The sequence below is a fragment of the Phoenix dactylifera genome, chromosome 4 (genome assembly GCF_051530095.1).
Source record: "Phoenix dactylifera cultivar Ajwa chromosome 4, Ajwa_hap1_PhDact_Kaust_v1.1, whole genome shotgun sequence".
NCBI classification, from domain to species: Eukaryota; Viridiplantae; Streptophyta; class Magnoliopsida; order Arecales; family Arecaceae; genus Phoenix; species Phoenix dactylifera.
The window spans coordinates 51,179,831-51,202,991 of NC_143193.1; the positions used below are offsets into that span (position 1 = coordinate 51,179,831).

Consider the following 23,161-nt stretch of genomic DNA (forward strand, 5'->3'; position numbering starts at 1 on the left):
GATTTTTCGTCAGGATTTGGAAAATTGTGTTCTTGGGTGATAATGGGGTTGTTTGGGTTAATGGGTTTGATCTTTCCCATATAAAAAGGCGGCAGCGTTGCAATTTATCTTTTGTTGTTCTTCGGGTTGGGTGTATTAGAATTGAAGGATTCAAAGATGAAGGCTCTCTTTTTCTGTGCGGAGGTCGGGTGATGGATGGAAAGCTCTGATGCGCTCTCTCTCCATAAGAAAAGAAATTTCTGGTTATTTTTCACTGTTTGTTTGGCACGTCATCTGTATTTTGGGTATGCCCGGATATTTGCTTTGGGTTTGTTTGTATTTCTTTTTAGTAGGTTCATTTTTTAAAAAACATGATGTTTTTTTGTTTCTGATTGGCTTTGTTGAAAATATTCATGCGTTTATTTCGTCTGGAAAAAATAGTTTCTGCATGCTTCTTTTTGATAATGTTTAATGGATTTTCTTTAATGTGGAGGCACTAGGATGTCACGTTTTACAAGCTGGATTCTTGGGTATTACTGCTGTTATACAAGTGATCGTTTTATCTTTTTCACATAAAAAGTCGTAAGTGTTACATTAATTTGGAAAACTTGTGACAAGTTGTTTAGATTTGTATCTTTTTGTACTCTATGGGGATGGATGTGTTATAATTTAGGGTTTTAAAAGATCAGTGTTTTCTTTAACTGTCACAGGTGGAGTAAGAGATGGAAGTTTCCGATTTTTGCATATTTTGTGTATTTTGAGTGTATGATCGGAAATTCAGCTTTAGTTTGTAAGTGTTTCTTTTTAGTAGGAATATTTGTGAATAATGTTTTTTCTCAAAAGATACATTCTCTTTGTACCCAAAATGGATAAGTTTTGTTGAAAACAATTGTTTTGAGAAATTTGTTGCCTTGCATGCTTGGCAGGTATTTTTTGGTGGACTTTATATTAAAATGAAGGTGGGTTGTCAGGTTTTAGAAGTTGGATTTTCCGGTGTTTATGTCATTGCTTGAGAGACTGGTTGATCTTTTTCTATAAATGGTTGCCGATGTTGCATTCAGGGATCATGTTGGGATGCTTATTTTTAGGTTTGGAACTTGTCTTTTTGTGCTCTTTGGGGATGGATATGTGTTAGAACTTAAGGTTTTAAAGATCAGGGTTTTCGTTATCTGTGTATCTGTAGAGCTATGGTGACAGGTAGAAATCTCTCTCTCTCTCTCTCTCTCTCTCTGTGTGTGTGTGTGTGTGTGTGTGTTTTGGATTATGAGCGGAAAATTGGATTCAGTTCGTTTCTTTATATCTGCCTCATTTGCGAAAAAAACATACCGCTTCTTGTTTGTTAGTAATTATGCTTTGTTGATAACATACTTGTCTCATTTTGTGTTTGAGAATATGGTTCATTGCATGCTTTGTACGATTTTATGGTTGATTTGTTGTTAATATGAAGGGAGACGCCAAGTTACAGAAGTTGGATTTTTTAGTGTTAATGTGGTTGTTTGAGTGATGAGTTGATCTTTCCTGTAAAATGAGGTTGTCATGTTGCATGTGGGAATCATGTGAGGGATGTTGTTTGGTTCTTTTTTTTTTTTTTTTTTTGAGGAATCTGAAGTTAACTGTTTTGACAATTTTTTGTTCTACAGAAGATGGGTTTATGAGAACTTAGGGCTTTTATAGTCAGGCTTTTCTTTAGCCGTATAGAGCTAGGGTGATTAGTTGAAGGTTTCTGGTCTCTGTTTTCCTGCACATTTTTGCATGCTTTCAGACTGGAAATTTTAGGTTTTTGTTTTTGGGCATATGTGCAGAGAAAAAAACAATTATCAAAAAAGGTTTTTGTTGAATCCACAGGGCTGAAAAATAGGGCTTCTCGTTCAGTCTCTACTTGGTCAGAAAATGTAGCACTAGTCTGGGAATCTCCTTCCAAGTGTTAATTTGTGGATCCCGTTGGCTATCTTCAAGAAGAAGTTCAGGTTATCACACTGCAGAGTTATAGCTTTTCTGTCAAAGCGCGCAAACAATTCAGTTTTGGGATATAAACAGTTCTGAGACAATGGTTGCCCAAAATCAGAGCATGTCACTGGGATCCATGGAGGAGGAGACACTGGAAAAATTGTTTGGGAGAGAAATCTTGGGCTTGGCCAAAGATGGATTGGAGGGCTCTCAGGAGGAAAGAAGGATATATACAGAGGTTTTCTTTGAAAATAGGATTAAAGGTAGGAATAGTTGTGATGTTTCTGGGACCATGGAATTTCAACCAGATGAAGGCAGCAAGATGAAAACATTAGGCAATTACAACCGTGAAAGCTCAGTACCGATGTCTTCCGCAAAACGTTCATCTGGAGAAACTTTAAAGCACTTCAAGATGGGTCTTGGGGAAATAGGTGGATCAGGGTATTTTGTGGACATCTCTTCTTCCTGGGCCAGGTCTGATGCTCAGAACATGAATGGGAAGCGACTGAAGCTATCACCTGTTGAGGACTTGAGCTATAAGGATAATGACACAAGACAGAAATTGGATGACACCTGTAATGAATTGATGCACCTGGGTACATCGAATGTTATCCCAAGCATATTTCTTTCGAATTCTTCTGATGTTTGTCAACAAATACCATGCCGTATTGTTGAATCTTTTGGTCAGGGGTTCATATCTAGCTATTATATGATTGATATCCAGTGTACTATGAATGGTTTTGATAATAATGGTGATCCAAAATGTAAAAGCAAAAGCAAACAGACAGGAAGTGATAAGGTTTTTGCAAAAGCTAAATCTGATAGTACTACTGGTTCTCACCAGAGCTGTCTTTTGAAGATTTTCGAGTCAGGCAAACATGTTCCTCTTGGAAAAAAGCCTCTAGCACTGTTATGCATTAACCAACAAACTGAAGAATCCAACATTCCAAATTCAGAGATGGTTGATGCTGCAAAGAAGTTGGCTTTCATTAGGGATCTTCCCAGCTATCTTCGTTCGCATGCACATCATCTTCTGATGGAAGCTGGCTGGGAAATTGAGGTACACAAGAGGAAAGATGGGACAAAAATAGATTTCATTTACAAATTACCTGAAGAAGGACTATGTTTATATTCACTCCCTAAAGCTTGGGTATCATGTGGTAAGATCTTATCTGCTGACACACAGGCCTCAGAAGAGGATGAAAACGGAAGACAGTGGGTCAGTATCGATGAATTTTGGTTTGACTTGACAGATACTTTGGGACACATTGAAAAGGGCATTCAGCAACCAGGAAAGTCTCTATCACTTCTAGACAGGTGGAAGATACTTGATCCATTCATGGCTGTCATATGCATTGACAAAAAGATCCGTGCCCTGCGGGAGGGAAATGCATTGAAAGCTGTGAATAGTGCAACAGTTATGCTTACAGGGAAGGCGAATATGACCTTGGCAGCAAAGGGTGTAGTCAGAGTTCAAGATAACCTTGGGAAACCCGATTCACATTTATTGTGCAGATCAAAAAGGAGTCTTCTGCCAAATCCCATGCCTGATAGCAAGTCCAAGGTGAAAGGAGGTTCACGCATTCGACAAGTATCTGTCCCACAAAGTTGTCACGATTTGAGAAGCAAGCATAAATGTCGTCAAGCAAAGAATAAAACTTATTGTGGAGCAGCTGTACAAAACAGAAGCCTTAGAACCCTCACCAGGCGCATAGGCAAGGGGTTTCATGATGCTAAGGGTTTTCATGGCATTAGTTCCAATGCTCCAAGTCTTCATAATAAAACAAATCTATTATGCAGTAACCATAAATCAAGTCAGAGAAAATCATGCATATCTGTTCCCATAAATTTTGCAGAAAATATTCTTTCATGCAAAAAAATCAACTCCGTGGAATCAAAAACACTGGCACCTCATTCTCCTAGATCTGCAGTAGATGCTTGTTTGAATAAATCTGTTGATTCTTCAGCTGAAGAAGGTGGCTTATCTTTGAGTCCTGATGGGAAGTTGCTTGTGGGGAATCAACCTTGTGGAGAAACAACAATTGACGCGCAGATGCTAGTTGTTAATCCTAGAGAGAAGAGTGCATATCAAGGAAGGGATGGGTTCTGTAAGAAAGTGGAACTTGCTCATGAGGATGCATGGAATAGTTTTGTGAAAATAGTTGATCAGCAAGAGAAATTGGAGTCCTCTGTTTTTCTTGGTGGCGGTGTCAGAAAAGGTTTTAGTTGTGAAGAAAGTGACAAGAATGGAGCTGCTTTGGATTGTCCAACCATTTGTGAGAAAATATGCACATCGGTTCAGGAAAAGAAGTTAAATGAAGTGACACAAAACAAGAATTCCTCTGAAGACTCTTGGAGCTTACTGACACAAAAAGACAAGATGTCCTCTGGAGACTCTGGGAGCTTATTCATAGTAAACCGGGCTTCTCAACATCTGATGCCAGAGCAGCAAGTGTTATATCTTTATCCCCAGGAGGGAACTCCTTGTTTTAGTATGGATGATAGGTGTAGGCAACAGCTGTCTACTCATGTAAGTATGCCTGAGGCCATGGGAGGAATGAATATGCAGCAGGAAATGCAATCTTCAGTCGATCAATCGAGCCTCACTAGAGGACTTTTTCGTTTTGGCTTAGATGGAAGTACTGTACAAAATGTGAACATTCCAATACAGTGGGTAGAGCTCAATCCAGCCCCCAAAGAAAACCCCAACTTAGCTGAAAAAGTAGTTCAAACAATCTTCTTAAAGGATTCTGAGTATCAAAAGGAGGATAATGCGAGAACCTCAGGAACTTCAGAGTCTGAAATGAGGCAAACTTCTGCATCTATTTCAACTAAAATGGCGCACAACAAGTCTAAGAAAATTTCAGAAGTCGAAGCAGTCAAAGTAACCGACATTAATGTTGCAGCAAAGCCAACTAATAGAAATTGCATGGAGGTGCTTGATCTTGATATTGATGGTAAGGTCCAGAATCATCTGTTTCCAGTTAACCAGGTGGAGGGTCCTGTATTGAGATTGGAATCAACTTCTGACTGCTTAAAGAACTCAGTCTGCCTCAAAAAGCAGTGCTGCAATACTTCAACAATTGGGGTAGGGCATACATCTGCAGTACTGGAAGATGGTTCAGCAATAAAGATACGTAAAGAGCCCCCAAAATCAGAAATCAAGGTAGGCATGCAAAGTAACAAAGACAAAAAGGTTGATGCAATGATGTCTTTGGAGGATGAATCTGGAGGCACTTTGTCAAAAGTAACGGATAATAAGATAGCTGGTGTTCAAAAATCAACAACATGCAAGGATAATGCAGTAGAGGCAAGCTCCAAGATATCCACCTCTATCATGTTATCCCATCCTACATACGATGAAAGTATAGAATTGATTAATGTGTTAGATGATAACAAGCTTCCTTCAGAACATTTTGGTGAGAAGAAGTCTGATGAAGATTTACTTCTTGCCAATGGTGAGTCTCCAGATGTTGGGGACAACCAAGGTGTTATCAAGGCAAAGAAATCTGAATTCCGTAGGGAAAATAGGCATAAGAGATGGAGGGTTTGCCAGTTTGATGATGACGATCTTCTGATGGCTGTTATCATATATAAATATTACTGGTCTAACGGTAGGAAGTCTGCTTCCAAGACAAGGTTGTTGAAATTAAATGCTTTGAGAAAGCTCAAAAGTCGAGGGGGTGGTAAAAAATTACTCATGCAAACTCCTGGAAAAGGTGGAAAACACTTTGCTGATGGGAAACAATTATTCTTAGGAGCAAGAACAGTGTTTTGCAGGTTGATTGAGATGGGTGTCATATCTATAAACAATGTCATCCACTATTGGAATCCAAAGAACAATACAGTGGTAAAGGATGGGCGAGTTACTAGGGATGGAATTCTCTGTAAATGCTGCAGCAAGATTCTCTCTGTATCTGACTTTAAGGTTCACGCAGGTTTCAAGTTACAGAGACCCTCCTTGAATCTTTTCACGGGCCCTGGTAAGCCATACACCCTTTGTCAGCTTCAAGCCTGGTCTATCGAGTACAAGTCTAGGAAAGATAATATGCAGACAATGGAAGCTATGGAGGTGGATGAAAGTGATGATAGTTGTGTGCTTTGTGGTGATGGTGGTGAACTAATATGCTGTGATAATTGCCCCTCTACCTATCATCAAGCATGCTTGCCCTCACAGGTTTGTTGTATGCCAGTATGTGCATTTCATTAAATTTATTTAATAGTAAAGTCCTTGCCATGTTTAGGCAATCGGTGAGCATTGATGGCCAATAGTATCCCATCTGCTTGAGTTTGAGGCGCATCTTGGGACCGGATGGATGTCCGCCACATATCCCAGCGTGTACCTCTTCCTTTGCTTGTTGGGCTTTTTCTATATTGTTTGTAACTGTTTTTAATGCTGATTTAGGAAGCTATTATCGACTAGCAGTTAATATATGTCTCCAGTTTCCATCTTTCAGTTGTCTGTTGAAAGCATGGCTTATAGTACTGGTGCATACTGGCTATACCATATTGTACCGGTACCAATATGCCTTTCGTTACCATACCATGCTGACATACCATGCTGCACCAGCAGGCATACCACATGGCTATGGTATCATTCTCGTAGTTTTATCTTGCTCTATTTATTTTTATATAGTATCCTCTATGTTAACTTCAAAACAATTATGAATGTGGGACTGCACAGCCTGTAGATTTGAGGATCATGATTAAATAATTCTGTCAGAGCGAATGTTTATGCATTATCATAGGAACAAGAGGCAAAGTTGAATCATCGAATGAAGTGAATGAGCATATTAACTTGATATTGAGAACTATTTAATGAATTGATGTCGTAGTGGATGACTGTTTTTTGGTAACATTTCATTGATAAACTAGTGAAGCGAACAGTGGGAGACATGCACATGTTGTTCCTGTTACATATTCATGATTGGCATGAATGTCATCCCTGTCAATGTTATCTTTGATTTGCCTCAATTATTCATTTTATTTGTTGAGAGAAAGAAGCAACCATCATCATGTATTATCAATTAACAGCAGGCCTGTATGCAGACCAATCTGCTTTAGTCTATTCTTGGAGATATTCAGTTCATACTCTAGTTGATTTCTAAACTGTTATTTATTTATGTATTCGTCTGGAACTTCATCATGGAGCTGGAGAAGTTACCTGAGGTGACATCTTGCTTGAATCTTGATTGCTAGTTGTTATCATGACAACTCCAGATGTAGCTGAAGTTTTGAAACATGCTTTTTCAAGACCTGTTTGAAATGTATTTTGTTTATGAAACAAAAGTTACTCTCTTGGCAGCTTCTGCTGATGTTGTCTTGTATTTTATTTTACGGGCTTTCTTAGATTTCAGCATGTAGGCAACCTTAATCCTGTTTCTGAGTATTAATCATGTACCTGTAGTGCAAAGCGTTATGTTGCAGAACAAGCTTTAGTTGCTTTCTTCCCTTATGGCAATTGAGTCAGTTAATTTGTTTTGTTGTTATCTATCAGATTGCATAAATGTCTAATTTGCTACCCTTTTGCCATTTATATCACCTGGTGATATCCACCACTCAAGCAATATTTTCATCTAAACTAAACATAATGCAAACCCCATAAGGCAGTGGAAGAAGTTCTTTCATGCCATGAGGCTGGTTACTTCTAATAAATTAAAAAGAATAGTAGTAAGCACCCAAGACAGCACTCTCTCTCTCTCTCTCTCTACGCCCCTTACAAAAACTTGAAGTATACTATCCATCCACAATCATTTATGGTCACAGCTTTCCACAGCAAGCCTCCTAGTTCAATTCTACATGTACCGGTGTTCCACTTTATGGGCTTATTCCATTACATTCTTTTTGTTTTACATATATTGGTGATAGCTTAACATATTAGGCTAATTAAGTATGCATTATATTGCAGGGGCTCCTTAGACTCCATTGTATGAACATTTGATCTTTTTGAGTTTTCAATGGTTGTAGGCGTGATTGATTTATTACTGTCTCTTTGTCTCTTGCATCAGGAGCTTCCAGAAGGCAGCTGGTATTGCCCTAAATGCAGTTGTGAGATATGCGGGGATGTGGTTAATGCTATGGAGAATTCGAGCACCGTGGCTGCTTTAGAATGCTCACTATGTGAACGTAAATGTAAAATGCTTTAACCTTTGGATTATGAACTGTATTATTAACTTTTAAACTACTTATAATCTGGATTTTTTAGTGGATGGATCCATCTTTCCATTTATAAAGACAGGATCTTGTCACAATTTTGTTGTAATATAAGCATTATGAAGTAAGAAGTGGCTTCGCCGTTTTGACTACAAACACAATATGGTGGCAGTTATTAGTGTATCAGCTCAAACTGATTGCTTTTGGTGGTATTCAAGTAACACATGTGAATATTTACCAAAAAAAAGTATAACAGGCACGAATTCCTTTAAGTATAGCATCTTCCATGTTTGAAGTGCCTCCTTTGTTGGCTTGTCCATGCAATTTTATGCAACATTTTTGACAACTCACCTTGTCCTTAATTGGTTTCCTTCTTTGCTTGATAGCTCACGCAGACAAACATGTAGGTGTTTATGTAGGAATCACATGCCACATTACCCAAGCAGCGCTTAGGTCAAGAACTAATAATGTGAGGAGTGAGGACACATATGTTGTCTCCTTTAAGTATAGCATCTTCCATGTTTGAAGTGCCTCCTTTGTTGGCTTGTCCATGCAATTTTATGCAACATTTGACAACTCACCTTGTCCTTAATTGGTTTCCTTCTTTGCTTGATAGCTCACGCAGACAAACATGTAGGTGTTTATGTAGGAATCACATGCCACATTACCCAAGCAGCGCTTAGGTCAAGAACTAATAATGTGAGAAGTGAGGACACATATGTTGTCGCCCGATACCTTTATGAGTCATGCAGGGCCCATCTTATGGTGAATTTTGCTCATGAGGCCCGCAAGTGGATCAACAGTTCAATTGGGTGATTTGAAGGTTAAAATCTTGTAGCATTTGGAAGTTTAGAAGGTAATTGTTCTTGATGGGATATTTACTTGGACAGTTGGACTCTTTTTTAAGGTCACGATAACAGAATCAGATTTATTCTAGTGGAAGCTAAGTTGGTATCTGACCTAGGATTGAGATTGCATGTAAAGCTTTATATTCAGATAAACAGTTTAAGATACATGAAACCTTTGAGAAGTACTTTGACTAGGAAGTAATTCTTCCAGGCGCTGGTAACATGGTTAGATACTTAGATGTCTCCAGCAGGGAGAGTGTGATGTCGTAGTATTTTTAGCTCATTTCTCTCTACATTTTTTGTTATGCCTTGATGCCTTCTTCAGTGTTCTGATGATTCTCAGAAACTATGTTTGGTGGGTTTGGCTCTTTGGCTCTTTGGCTCTCCATCTTTGCTTGGTTTTGCCCCAATTTTATTGCTGATAAAATTACTGATGGTATGCTCTCATAGTAGATCCAAAAAATATTAGAATGGAATATGATCTGGTTGAAGAAACTTGGATAGATTAATCTTGTAACATCTTAATCGAAGCACAGAATAAAAGTTGAAAACATGTTATGATGAGGATATGGCCTTGTGATAAGTGGACAAATTCTGTAAGGGCTATAAATAGATCGAGAAAGACTTGCTGGTTCCAAGTTCTTCATGTTTGTTAAATCGATGGGACTGGGCTTGCATCGTCATATAAATGTAGGGCTTTGCGCTTGACATGATGAGACCTGAAGATTTGGGATGTCAGGATTTAAAATGAGGCCACTTGGTTCTGCGAGGTCTTCTGGATTCCTAATTTTATAGATAAGACCTATTAATTATGGTTGTAGCATTTCTATACACATTTTGGTATGTCACTTGAAGTGGCGAGGAGGTAAAGATTATCAGGGGGAGGTTATGTAGATAGGATCTCTTTGAGATTGATTTATCTCTTCATCAAAAGGTGTGTTTTTTTTTGGATGTGGTACCTTTTATTTAATTCGTGATTGTTTAATTAATGTATAGTTGAAGATGACTTTGTTGTGATACATTGAAGATAGCAATTTTTCTTTTAGCAGTCAGTTTTTTATTGGGTTGTGGAGAACAATCACTTGAAACTTATCTTCTGTTGATCCTCAGAAAGACAGAAACCCTGTCTATCCTTTAGTCTTGCAAGACTTTGTTGATAAACAAACCTGTCAATTACTTATAATACTACACTAAAAGGCATGGTTTGCCATATACTGGCGTGTACTGCCCCGTACTAGGCGTACCATACCATGCTGGTACCGAACCGGCACTCGGTATGGGAGGCATGACAAGACTCAGAACACTGAACCAACCTCCATACTAGATGTACCAATACTATACCATCATGGTACCAGCACGGGGTCTGATACCAAGATGGTGAATCTTACTAAAAAGTTTTCTTGCAAGCATTGATTGTTTTTTTTGGTGACTCAATGGTATAACAGATTCAGATTTCTTTTAACTTAATTTTAACATTACATTTTTCATCATGATTTCAATAATTTAGTACTATCATTGCAGATCATACCAAATGTATAAAGGAAATGATTGCATGTAAAGGGGAAGTGGAATCTGATACTTGGTTTTGTGGACAAAGTTGCCAAGAGGTATGTTTCAGTTAAGATTAGAATCTTTTGCTTTCTGCATCATGGTAGATAATCAAAAAAAATCTGAATTTTGGAGACAAGAAAAAGAATAATGTTGCAGAACATTACTAAAACTGAACTATAATACTCAGAATCTAGATACTTGCATGTTTCATTTTATATATAGCTGAATCATGATTAATTATAAAATTATTGACTCAAATCGAAGAAATACAGCAATCATTTCATCATGCCAAATTGAACATGGGAGTGGTATATGGTGGTCCATTGTTGGAAATGCTGATAATTTTTTGGTCATAAAAACAAGGATATTTCATTCATACAATGTTTCAGAAGGAAAAATGAAATAAACTTGGAAGAACATTGTTTCAAATGCATTGGGCACAGCCATGCATAAATATTTGCTAAGATCCACTTGCATGCAGATGCTGCAGTCAGGCATGCCGAATGAGCATTCCATGTAGAAATTGGTCAGATCTAAGAAATAACTAGAACAACCAAATGAGCAAGAAGTAGATTATAACTAGTGAAGAAAGCAGTTTGGATCTTCATTGAGCATATAGGTATAAGTGGTGTCTTCTTTAGAAGCTAGAGGTGGCCTTAAAGATCTGGGACTGGGTTGTTGAGTAGGAAAGAATGTGAATGACTGTTGTCTTTTAGAAGAAGCTAAAAGTGCAGGGCTAAATGGAAAAGCAAGGTGGGCACTCACTGGTATAGGAGGATGAATTCTTAAATGGGGTAACATAGGAAACAGTTGCATTCCGTCCAATAAAAGTGTGTATTTTACATGACTTAAACAAAAGAGACTTACAATTATTCTTAACTAAAAGCAGTGATAGTGCAATACAACTATATGATGTCTAATTTGGTTGCTGTTGTGGCTTCAACTAGGGGTGGAGATCGAGTGAGTTGGGGCAAGGAGGTCAGCCCAAGCCCAACCTGAGACCCTCAGACCTCTTCCAGAATCCAACATGACCCTCAAGCCAAACCCAACCTAGCCTCATTTTTTTGAGCACGGATTCAAAATGGTTTGGTTCAGATTGGGTCATGTCAGTTGGATCAGTTGGTCAAGTCATCTGTAAATGTTCCCCTGCCACATTAATAATTTCTGAAAGTAAAATAAAATGAACTAGGGATGGAAATATATGAGTATAATGTGGATCCCAGTTTCATATAATTAAACAACACTAGTGAGATCTTGGAAAATGAACTGTGTTTAACATATGTATATCATATATTTATATGTGTTTGGGTGGGGTTGGGTTGCCCGATATCTCAGGTCAAACCCAACCCAAATTTGAGTCGGATTGGGATTTTCAATTTTCAACTCAAACTCAGCCTAGGTTGGACCTAAACACGCCTAAGCCCGGTCCGCTTTTGGATTGGGCATGATTTGCATTCGCCTTGACCTGCCCAATTTCCACCCCTAGCTTCAACCAAAAACCAGTTTATGTGCCTCATAAAGAAGTACTGTAGATTGCTAAACAACCTGTAGGATTAAAAGTTAGTGCTTTAATAATTCTAATGATTTTCTATGCACGAAAGTAGCAATCAGATGATTTGAGAAGACTAGGCAAAAAATCTAAAATTACAAAATGCCATGTTATACCAAATTTAACTTATTCTAATGGGAATGCACCCTAACTGACTTCTACTGACCATAGACCATTGCAACTGGAAGCAGCATGACTGTTCTTTTCATTGTCCATCTAAAGGTAGTTTGGTTTAGTGACTTGTTCTTGATGAAAACATAAAATAGTAGTAATTGTTTTCTTGGAGCAATTTGAGGAGGCTTGTATATAACTCCAATCAGGACACACCAAATGCTAGATTCTAGAAGATAATATTTCTTGCCTGGTAGTTGTACTTAAATTCTGCTGATGTGGCAGTTCTCTTTTATTTTAGGATGTAGATGATATCGTCATACTTCTGGCTGTATCTTCTGGTCCACATTATTTCCCATTGATTCTGTGCTTCTGTTTTCTGTATGTACCTGTCAATATATGACATCATCACTAATTTTCGGTTTGCAGAGCCTTCTTTCTTTTTTCTTTGTATTTTCTTTTTCTAAATTGAAGCATATTTTATTTTTGGTGGTGCTAGCAGGTTCACTTGGGCTTACGTTCTCGTGTTGGAGTGACAAACTGTATTGATGATGGATTCTCTTGGATGGTTCTTAGATGTAGTCATGGTTACCATAAAGTTCAGTCTGCACAAAAAATTGCACTGATGGCAGAATGCAACATAAAATTAGCGATTGCCTTGACTATTATGGAAGAGTGCTTTCTACCCATGGTAGATCCAAGAACAGGCATAGACATAATCCCTCATGTCTTATACAACTGGGGGTGAGATTCTCTTTTCTTCCTCTCCAAGTTCTACAATTTATTATTCATTTTACTTGAGCCTGCAATGATAGTTCCTGTTATAGGTCTCTCACTCAGGTTACCTACATGTCTTGTCAGAATTCATTAAATTGTTTCAGCAATCCAAACTGAAGGAACAGAAAAGATGAAAAATAGAACAGTTCTAAATTCTAATTACATGGTACCATAATGCCCTATGCTTGTCAGGACATTTTTTTTCCTCATCACTGAAAGCTAGAGACACTATTTTTTGAGTGGACAGTGTACCCTGTAATTATGTGTGCCATAGTGTTAATGGCATCCTGAACCCTCCCACTGAACATGGAGCTGATAGAGGGAAAGTTTTTGTAGGAAGGTTTCGTCGTTTTTTACATTGCCTGTCTTATAGACCATTGTGAGTACAATCCTTTTAATGGATTACCATTATAATTTCGGAAAAGAAGTATGCCACATTTTATGGACTTGCTTTACATTCTGTGAGTGTTTCATCTCAAAATGATAAAGGAACACATGGTTTGGTGCATGGAAAATAAAGGATGCAAACATTCTGGGTTATTATGGCACACCGATACTACCTAAGAACAAAAGGTATTTCCCTAAAAATTGGTATTCCAATAGGAGAATCTTTAATTACACTAGTCTTATTGAGTCAAAGTCATGGATCCTACTTTAAATATTGCAAGGTTTGTAACAAGTTAAAAGGATTCTAAGAAACCAATTAGGCTTAGTGTCAGGTTGGTGGAGTTATTTTCATTAAATGGAAATTGATATGGAAAGGACAACTGCTAGTATATCAAGAGCTTCAATTGTGCGCCACAAGAAAGCTATCAAACATGTAAATTGGTAGTTTTACAGATATGTGGGAGAGAGCAATCTAGAGTTTTGTATCCGGAGAGATCATATCCTTAGAACATATTTATGCTTGCTCTCCTACTCTAGTTAGAGATGTATCAACTGTCAATAGTTGATATATAATTAAAATTAAATTATATATGGTTGGTCGAAACTAGGGAAGGATGAAAATTGAATTGGCATTATAATTAGAAGATATTCATAACTGTTGGACTAACTCAGAGATCATGGTGTATGTGTGGACATAGATATTCATTTGGAAATGAGAGATAGGAGGACTCGGACAGGTTTCTGATTCTATCATTTGAGAGATTGGAGTTACATGCGGATAAGGGTGCAAATGAGCCGATCAGCTCTCGAGCTCGACTCAGGTCCAAGCTCGACTCAACTTGACTATTACCGAGCTTGTATCGAGCTCGAGTAGATCGAATAGTTTTTTGAATCGAGCTTGAGTAGCAAAATAGTCTGGCTCGAAGGCTCGCGAGCTTAGTCGAGTATATATATTTTTAATAATATTATATTTTGTTTTAACTATATTTTTAATTTATGACTAAGGTTCAAATTCGAACTCGAGTATATCTTGGTTAATATTCAAATCAAGTCGAGTTGATCTTAAGTATTGCATTTTTTTTATCGAATCAAGTTAGAGCTTAGATATTAAGGATCGATTGATCTCGAGTCGAGTTTCGAGCCTGAGTATTTTAAATTGAGTCGCTCGAGCCTCTAGCTACTTGACTCGGCTCGGCTTGATTGCATCCTTACATGAGGATGCCTCAATCTTGATTTAGGGCCAAACAACATGGATGAATAAGAGATGCTTTTCAATTAGGACGGTATGTAAGTATAAATAACATTTATTCAGGGCAGTTAGAAGACCAGCTTTGTTAAAATCAGAAGTTGGGCGCCAAAGAGTGCACATGAGCTTGGCAAACTGACGATGTTAAGTTGATTATGTGCATGATGAAACAATCGAGTTTGAAGTGTATTAAACTGACAGATAGTGAAGAAAGATGACCATTTGAATTGGTTGGGTCATGGCATACAGATGTGAGATTGCCCTGGTGAGGTGTGGATGTAAGAATCAGGTTGAAAAGCAAGTAAAACGACTAAACGAAAGAAAATACAACTGGAAGTTCTGCTTTATAAAAATCAAAGAAAATTCAAGATTTAAAAAACTGGCACAAGATGTATTTGTTACTTACCCAAACTTTTTTGGTTCACCCCAACATTACCCACTTGTCTGACTGTTGCTAAGCAGTTTTTGGATATCTTAATTTTCTTTTATGTTTCTTGAATTTCTAAGATAAAATAAAATTTTAACATAATTAAGAAAGAAGGGTAATTATAATTTGCAGTTTTTCAATATAACCTCCCAGAAATGTTCTAGTTATGTTATCAGCTCCACAAGTTAATACTAGAGTAGATAAGAGGTACTATTCTTCTAGCTTGAAACACTGAAATGACACAAATGAACTAACTAGTTCGGTTGGTTGTTCTAGATGCTATTGAGTAAACCCTAGTAGTTTTTGTTTGGGCCAATATTAATCATTCATTAGGGGTTTATAAATATAAAGAGTTGCTGTGTATTTTCCATTAAGATGTAGCCATCATTTTGACCTTTGATGATTTATCTAGCATCAAATAGAAGTAAACAACCTTTCACTTGCTAGATTATGTTTTGAAGAAGATGACTGATTCCTTGTGACAAAGGGCTTTCTCAAATGTTGATGGAGGCATGAGGCATCTCGCTATGATTACTATAGTGGGCTGCTATCCTATTAGTCTTTTGGCTTTTAAAATTTATATAATTTTCCTGGTATACTATAAATGCTGGCTTTTTGGAACTTTACAGGTTTGCTGGTGCATCTCTTCATGTATATGTTTTCTGTTAATAATTGTTTTCCTCTTGGTTGTTTTAGCAAATGACTTGTTTCCCAAATTAAGTATTTTTTAAGGTGAGATTTCCATGAATACATATTCAAATTTATATCATGCTTGCCTTCTTTAACATTCTTTCTTCTTGTGAAGAATTTAACATGTATTGTGATATTGAATGTCAGGTCTAACCGTGCGCGTTTGAATCATAAAGGGTTTTATACTGTAGTCTTGGAGAAGAATGATGAGCTTGTTTCAGTAGCATGTATCAGGTATTAATTCAATTTATAGGACTAGCATCCTTATTAAGACTATGCAGGGTTCTCTACAGATTTTGCTCAATGATTTTTCAGGTTGTAAATTGTTTAGATAGTAGTTGGGTACTGTATTATTGATCGAATGAGTATTATCTACTTTAACAGGTTGCATGTTGGTTGTCTACAGATAGTAACTACCTTCTTATTGTACTAGGATGAGTTTCGAGAAATTTATATTGGAAAATAGAATTTCCATGACTCCTAGATCTGCTTTTTGAGTTTATGGTATCCTGGCTTGTTTTCCAAGAAAAAAATCTACCAGACTTACCAAACAAGAGGATTAAAGAGCTCTATGAAAACCTTCATCAACAAATTTCAGTTTATTTTCTGAATAATTCCTATTTATTATGCTTTCCAATTTGAAGACTTTGATTTGTGGTTCTTCACTCTTTATTCTGAATTAATTGATGACTCAAGATGTAGAAAGTAATTGAGTTGAAGAGAGCATATTTCATTTTAGTTCCATATTGTGACAGTGCTATCTTTCAACAAATAAAATGGTTTGGTGCCCATGTATGGAAGAGTAGCTTCCTTGATTATGTGAAGCAGGTGCAGATGTGAGAACCTATATGGATACGGGTCAGGGAAGCAGATCTAGATAAAGTTAGATAAGGAAGCATCTACGAAGTGGATCACAAAAGTGGTTGAGCACCCTAGGTAAGTAACTTCTTTAGTGGGTTGTGGGACAGTAAGGAGTAATCAGGCTCTCCGTATAGGGATTGAGCTTTGAAGAATCATGCAGAAGCCCAAGCTTGTTATAAATCACAATTTAAAGGATCAGTACAAAGTCTTTGTCCATATATGTGATTAATCAAATAGTTTCAACTTATTCATTAAATTGTGAAATGGATGGAAGGTAGACTGCTCCTGGACCTTGAAAGGAGGAAAAAGACAGGTGAATCTTACTTGCAGATAAAAGCACTCTGAGAATAATGATGTAGTAGGAAAACTTCAAGATTAAGTGATTGAAGGTCAAAATCATGCTAAATGTTCCTACGAAATTGCTTGTGCAAAACATTTAGTTGTAAACAAGGTTCGCTGTACCGATCGGTACCGGTCGGTACCAAGCGTACCATATCCGTACCGATGGGTACCGGTATCGGTACACCAATGTCGGTACGCCTGGCGGACCGCATACCGTACCGTACCGACACTCGGTACGCCTATACTAGTGCGGCACCGGTACGGGGTTCGGTACCGGTACGGCGAACCTTGGTTGTAAATGTATAATTTGGAAGTTAATGGTCAAAAGAGTTTGCAAGTAGCAGTTGTGGTGGATGCATGGTTGTAAGATTTTTATATCCTCGTACAAATTGGGAATGTATGTCTTATGGGCCTGAGGAAGGGTTAGAGACAATTAAGGAAGAAGTGACAAGAGTTGTATCCTGGTTAGTGGAAGATTCTAAGGCTGGATTATGAAATGTCTTGCATTCAATGTCATTATGGAGGAGTTGATATATGTTCTAGCAAATCTTGCATGAAATTTAAAGCTGCATGGGAGATTCAATGCTACATTTGTTTTTTTACTGCTGAGAATGGGGCAAAACAGTGAAGAATTTTGTGCCGCTACTTGTGAAAGGAAGTTATTTAAATAATTAATTAAAGGGAGAATTAGGGGAGGTAATGTCATAGCAGATCAATCTACTAATTTAACATATTTGCATGACTAAAGCAAACTGAAATCCTGGGCAATATTGAAGATGAATGAGGACCTTCCTTTTGAATTGGATCATAACAGATAATTTTCTTATGAATATGTTCTGATTCATTATAGCTGTCCTGTCATCACGTGAAAACATTTTTGCATCAATTCTCCTGATGTAAACCTGCCACTCACATAGTGAAAACAAACCCTGTTAGAGCTCATGTGATAAGCCTGTTTGAGGCCTTAGGGGGTGGCATTGGAATGATAAGCACGACATGGTATTTGAGAATGATGGTGACAGGTATATGGACTATTGCTAAAAGATCAGAAAGAAGTCTTCTTTAAATGATTTACCCTTGATTAATCATAGCAATGACAACTACTTTTAGGACGGATTTTTCCTACCTACCTGGAAAAATGTTTAACACGCAATGGATCTACCAGAATAAATTTCAATTTTACAAATCCAGTTGCATAAGGGGCTTGGTGACTGTAGAGGGAGGAAGGTAACCCATTTGCACTAGTAATCAAAGATGGAGCTCTGTTGTAACTTCTTGATAACAGGTAGATGAAGAGTTGTCTCATCAAAAGCCTTAAGCAAACATGAGAGTGAGTAGTACGTGAAATAGTTCAGAAAGAAAATAATGGCTAGGAAAAACAAGGTCGATTCAGTTCCGAGGCCAATGCTCACATAAAATACAAGCAGTAGGTGATGTTAAGAAGTAGAACCAACACTCTTTTGAATCGGATCATGAAATATGATCATTGCTTTGCTATCATGTGAATAAGGAGACACACATTTCTGCAAGATGTGCATTGGGAGTGAAGACCATAGACATCTCAAGGAAATGATGGAGAGATGTAGGTGAATCTAAAGGATGAAAGCACCTGAAATGTGTGCAGTACGTAACTTTCCCATGGTTGTAAAACAGCAAACATTCACAGGTTTTATTGTACTGACAGTCATTACTTTTTTGCATTTAATAAGTAGAGATGGAAGAATGGAACATATGCAATCAAAGATATATTAAACTGTTGTCAAGTAGACTTATGATGACAATGCTAAAAGATGGAACATAGTAAGAAGAAGAGTAATCTTTGATGGTAAAACCTATGTACACATGGCTCTATATGCAAATTGTAGGTTATGATATTGGAAAAGGTAAGGAACATGCAAAATCAAGAATCTGATGAAATTTTCTTTTAGCCACTTAAATGCATGCAAGTTGAGCAGAATATGTTGCACAATATCACAAAAAGCTTCTATAATCAGGACAATCTGATCTGCACCATTGAAGTGAAAAACTTTGATGGAGACTGATTACTGCTTATACATTGTACTGATGACTTCTATAAGCAGGTGGTAAGTTGGAAAAGACATGTGATTACAAAGGATGCATCTGGTTTGCAGGAGAAATTTTCTCTAACTGGAATGTTTTTCTTGGGAGACTGATGTCTGGGTATATGATGCTAGGAAAATGGTTTTTGCATGTTTGGTTGAGCATGGAAAAGTGGCATATTCCAGAGTGGTTTATGTTTGGTTAAGTATCTACTTTCTGAAAAAACTATGTAAAATACCTGTTATGCCCTTAATAAAGGGAATTACCTTACTCCATTCTATTAAAAAGCTTAAGGGTACTAGTGAAAAAAAATATCCCAATTCCCAGCTAGTGGGAAAGTGACTTTCTTATGTCCTATATGGGTTTTTCTTTCCCATGACATATGGAAATCTTATTTCCATTCCCATTTCTCTCCTTTGAAAACTCCAACCAAACATGAGTCATTTCTCTATTTTTTCATTGACCACACTTTCCCTCTTCCTCTTCCCACGAACCAAACAAGTCCAAAGTGAATCTTGTGTAATCAACATATAAAAACTATGAGTGTCCCCCTTTGAAAAGCATGCATAAAATCTGAGGTACTGGAGTGCATCAGATCACCAGGTTATCATTTATAGGTTTTTGTGCTGGAAAGTCTGCTGCATATTAGTTACCCTGTCTCCGAATAATGCAAAGTGGTTACTTGATATTGCAAGTATGCTAGGTAATCAAGATTCGGAGTCAAAGCATAGTAAGAAGGTTTTCGCTTTTCAGTTTGGTGATTGAAACTTGACCAAATCTACCATGTCATAAACAGCCTGAGAAGCACAAAAGGAAATCTGATTAGGAGTCATGAGGATTCTCTAGGTGATATAACCACTTTGAAGTCCTGCAGTTCTTTCCTAGGCCTCCATGCCACATGATACACCAAAACAAAAGAAAAGATGTACATTAGTCAAGACTGCAAATTATCCAGGGGATATTGAAGTTGTAGATAATTGGAGAGCATAATGAACTTTGTATTCGCAAGCAACTGGAGGGCACTGTGATGAACCAACTTTTCCTGATATGTAAGTAGTAGTATCAGTAGTATTAGCAAGAAGTACCCTCATTTGTTATCGAATTACTGCTACTGTCTTGATTTATGTTCTTCGACCTTCTCTCATTGCTCTTAGGAAAATCATTCAATGATCTTACAAATTGATTATTATTGGATTTACTGAAGCTCTAGAATTAGTATTTTAGAAGAAAGAAGAAATAAATGGAGGTTGTGGTGGTAGATGAACTTCATGGCAAATGAAGGAACACTAAGATTAATATTTAGATCTTGTGATGAAGCAGCATGGGAATTCAGGCTTGGAGATTGCTATTGAGAACCTACAGGAAGGTTTGAAATACCATGGTACAGGGACTTACTGGTCACATATCAGTATGGTGCTCACCGTGAATGATATGCCCCTATAACTACTCATGGTTTGCTGATACAAGGTGGTATGACATGATATGATCTGTGGTACAGTTGGTTTTCAAACCTTGACCTGCAGTAAGATGATTCACAAGGAAAAACTGACTTAATGACCTCAGAATAAAAGATGCATGATGAAAATGAATAGAATTGTCGAGCAGAAATACATTTTATGGAATTCTTTTTCAATAATGATAATGATGTAATAAAATATGATGTACAATGGCATATAATACATGTCCTGCTTATTGATGTGATTGAAATGTTGAGAAATTGTAAGTACTTATTTGAAGAACATTATTTTATCGTTCCAGGTTTGGTAATAACATCAAGTCATCAATTTTCAACTATGTCATTCTGTTTTCCTGCTGGTTTCCTTTTATTTAGTAGATTCTTTTGTCTTCTGTTAAACTATCATAGGTGCCAATGCAGAACAGAAATTCTATTGGCACAAAATCGGAAATTTTATTGTCTGTGTTTAAAAAATATTTCTGTGCAGAGACACAATCTTTTGTTAATGCAAACTTTTCATTTGTCATGCATCTGGTCTTATTTCTTCGTATTTGAATTTATTTGTTCATTGGAGAAAGAACATCCTTCCAGCTAGTTGGACATAATTAACGCAGTTAAATGAATCCAGAGTTTCCCCATAACCATAGTTATTCATTCAGAATACGAAACACTTGATGTGCACCTATATTTCTCGGCAGGGTGCATGGAGTCTTGGTGGCAGAGATGCCTCTCGTTGCAACTTGTACCGAGCACCGTCGACAAGGAATGTGCAGGCGTCTTATTGGTGTAATTGAAGAGGTACTTAGTTTCTTTCAGTTTTTACTAAGTTTTTTTTTTTTTTTGTGCTGCAATTTTTTATTCATCGGAATAACAATGAAAGAGAGAACATGCTTGGCGAATGTAATGCATCTATAAGTGGCTCATTGAAATTGAAGCTCTATGAGTTGCCATTTAAGGCATTGTGCTTAAACCTTGGCTATTAAATGCCTCCATAAACTATATCTGGATACTTCTGCACACCTTATAAATGCGTTGGACTGATTTTGCCATGAAGCTGTAATTTGTATCTATGAAGACTGGATGGCTGTAGATTGTGTAGGTTTTGGAGTATAATGAATGACAAGTTTTTCACAGAAGATCATTTAGAGAAACTCATTTGTATCATCATGCTTCATAGAGAGCTCTATAGAACGAGCTAATTCATCCCCATTAGCTGGAACTTACAGAGTACTGGTTTAACTTCTTCAAAAAGCAAGTTCGTCAAACTAATTTATCAGTAGAACATGGGCTAATGTGATTTTTCATATCCTGCGAGGTCATGCTTGCCATTATTCTGTTACAGTGAATGCGGTATAAGTCAAACAGTTGGACCTGTATAGCTAAGACTATTTTTAACTTTCTAGTCATTTTCCAATGTGAATTTACTATTCTGCACCAGAACATAATCAAGAGATTTTTTTTAAAAAATGTGTGTATTCTGACTTACATGACTCTGCAAGAACAGATGCTGAAATCTCTGAAGGTTGAAATGCTGGTTTTATCAGCAATTCCGGATTTAGTTGATACGTGGACATCAGTTTTTGGTTTTGAACCCATTGAAGATGATGAGAAGCAGCCGCTACATAATATCAGCTTTCTGACATTTCCTGGAACTGTGCTGTTAAAAAAGAGTTTACGTCAAGCTACAGCTAAAAAATCAGGTGTGCATTTTTATTTACTAAAAACTTATGTCCTCTAGGGCTTCCCTCCCTAACTTGCGTGTATCTTTTCTTTCAATAGGACAGCTTTTTTTTTTTCATGCCATCAACATTTCATGAAGTATTCCGATGATTAATTTCATAAGCTTTTCTGGCAATGCAGGAGAGATTAGAGAATTCTATTCAAATAAAGATCAATCTCAAAATTTAGGGGCTTTCCATGAAAAAACTTTTTCAGAAAGCTGCACAAGTCTTCCAGATATGATGTAACTGATACAGAAAGAGAATCGCTGCTACTGGTTTGCCTTGATCTGCCAGTACGAAAACAAGTAAATGGTCCGCAGAAAAACGTACTGGTATCATCTGTTAATAGACCTTTTTCAACAGCTAGAGATTATGAATGCGATGATGCAAACAAATATAAATTCCTGCGTTCCAAGGATAAGAACTTCAAATATACATGAGATGGATCAGTATCTTTGACAGAACAAGGTGTTCATGCTCAGATGCCAGTTGCCAATATGTTTGTCCCCCACATATTCCAATTTTATCACTTTCTGTTTTCCAGTTATGGATAATGAACATCCCACCACCCCAAGCTTTGACACAACTTTAAGTGATCATGAGACAGAAATGCGTCACAGAATGTCAATATTCATAGTAAGGACAGTATTGCAGATGTCTCCGCCAAAGGATGCACAGTGAATCACTGTGAAGGTGGCAGCGGTGAACCTAAAAGCATTATTGAAGTGATAGAAGGTATATATGTAACAGTGTGGAACTGGCCTAAAATTTCCTTTGTTTGGAAACTCCTGACTTGAATAAGTTGATGCTGGGTGAGCTTGATGATACTGGAAGTTCTGTAGATGGCTCCTCCAGTATATGCAAACATAAAATGTGGTTCTTCTGGTGGAAGCCTTCCAGTTGCCAATGGATGCATCGCAGGGAGCATCAATGCTGATGTAATGCTGCCGACTTTATGCATCAGAGACGACATGCACATCAAGAGCATGCAAGTACGATACCAATCAAGCGGGGAAAGTTTCATTATCAGAATGTGCTTCCAGATGTCAAGTGAT

At 37.3% G+C, this 23,161-nt stretch overlaps 1 protein-coding gene across 1 annotated transcript; it reads left to right on the forward strand.

The window, feature by feature from the left end:
* The first annotated feature begins 1,824 nt into the window (after positions 1 to 1,824).
* Positions 1,825 to 23,116, forward strand: LOC113462352 (uncharacterized). The gene is made up of 8 exons (XM_026802316.4): positions 1,825 to 6,103; positions 7,935 to 8,058; positions 10,449 to 10,534; positions 12,641 to 12,882; positions 15,813 to 15,899; positions 21,084 to 21,183; positions 21,890 to 22,085; positions 22,246 to 23,116. The coding sequence occupies exons 1-8, from the start codon at positions 2,027 to 2,029 to the stop codon at positions 22,350 to 22,352; spliced, it is 5,019 nt and encodes a 1,672-aa protein (XP_026658117.4). The 5' UTR covers positions 1,825 to 2,026; the 3' UTR covers positions 22,353 to 23,116.
* The last annotated feature ends 45 nt before the right edge of the window (positions 23,117 to 23,161 follow it).

What these genes read in the sequence shown, in the direction of transcription:
- LOC113462352 (XM_026802316.4), top strand. Translation starts at nt 2,027, where the DNA reads ATGGTTGCCCAAAATCAGAGCATGTCACTGGGATCCATGGAGGAGGAG. An exon ending in AAGCATGCTTGCCCTCACAG is followed by an intron (nt 6,104 to 7,934) that starts GTTTGTTGTATG and finishes CTCTTGCATCAG; the next exon opens with GAGCTTCCAGAAGGCAGCTG. An exon ending in CTCACTATGTGAACGTAAAT is followed by an intron (nt 8,059 to 10,448) that starts GTAAAATGCTTT and finishes CTATCATTGCAG; the next exon opens with ATCATACCAAATGTATAAAG.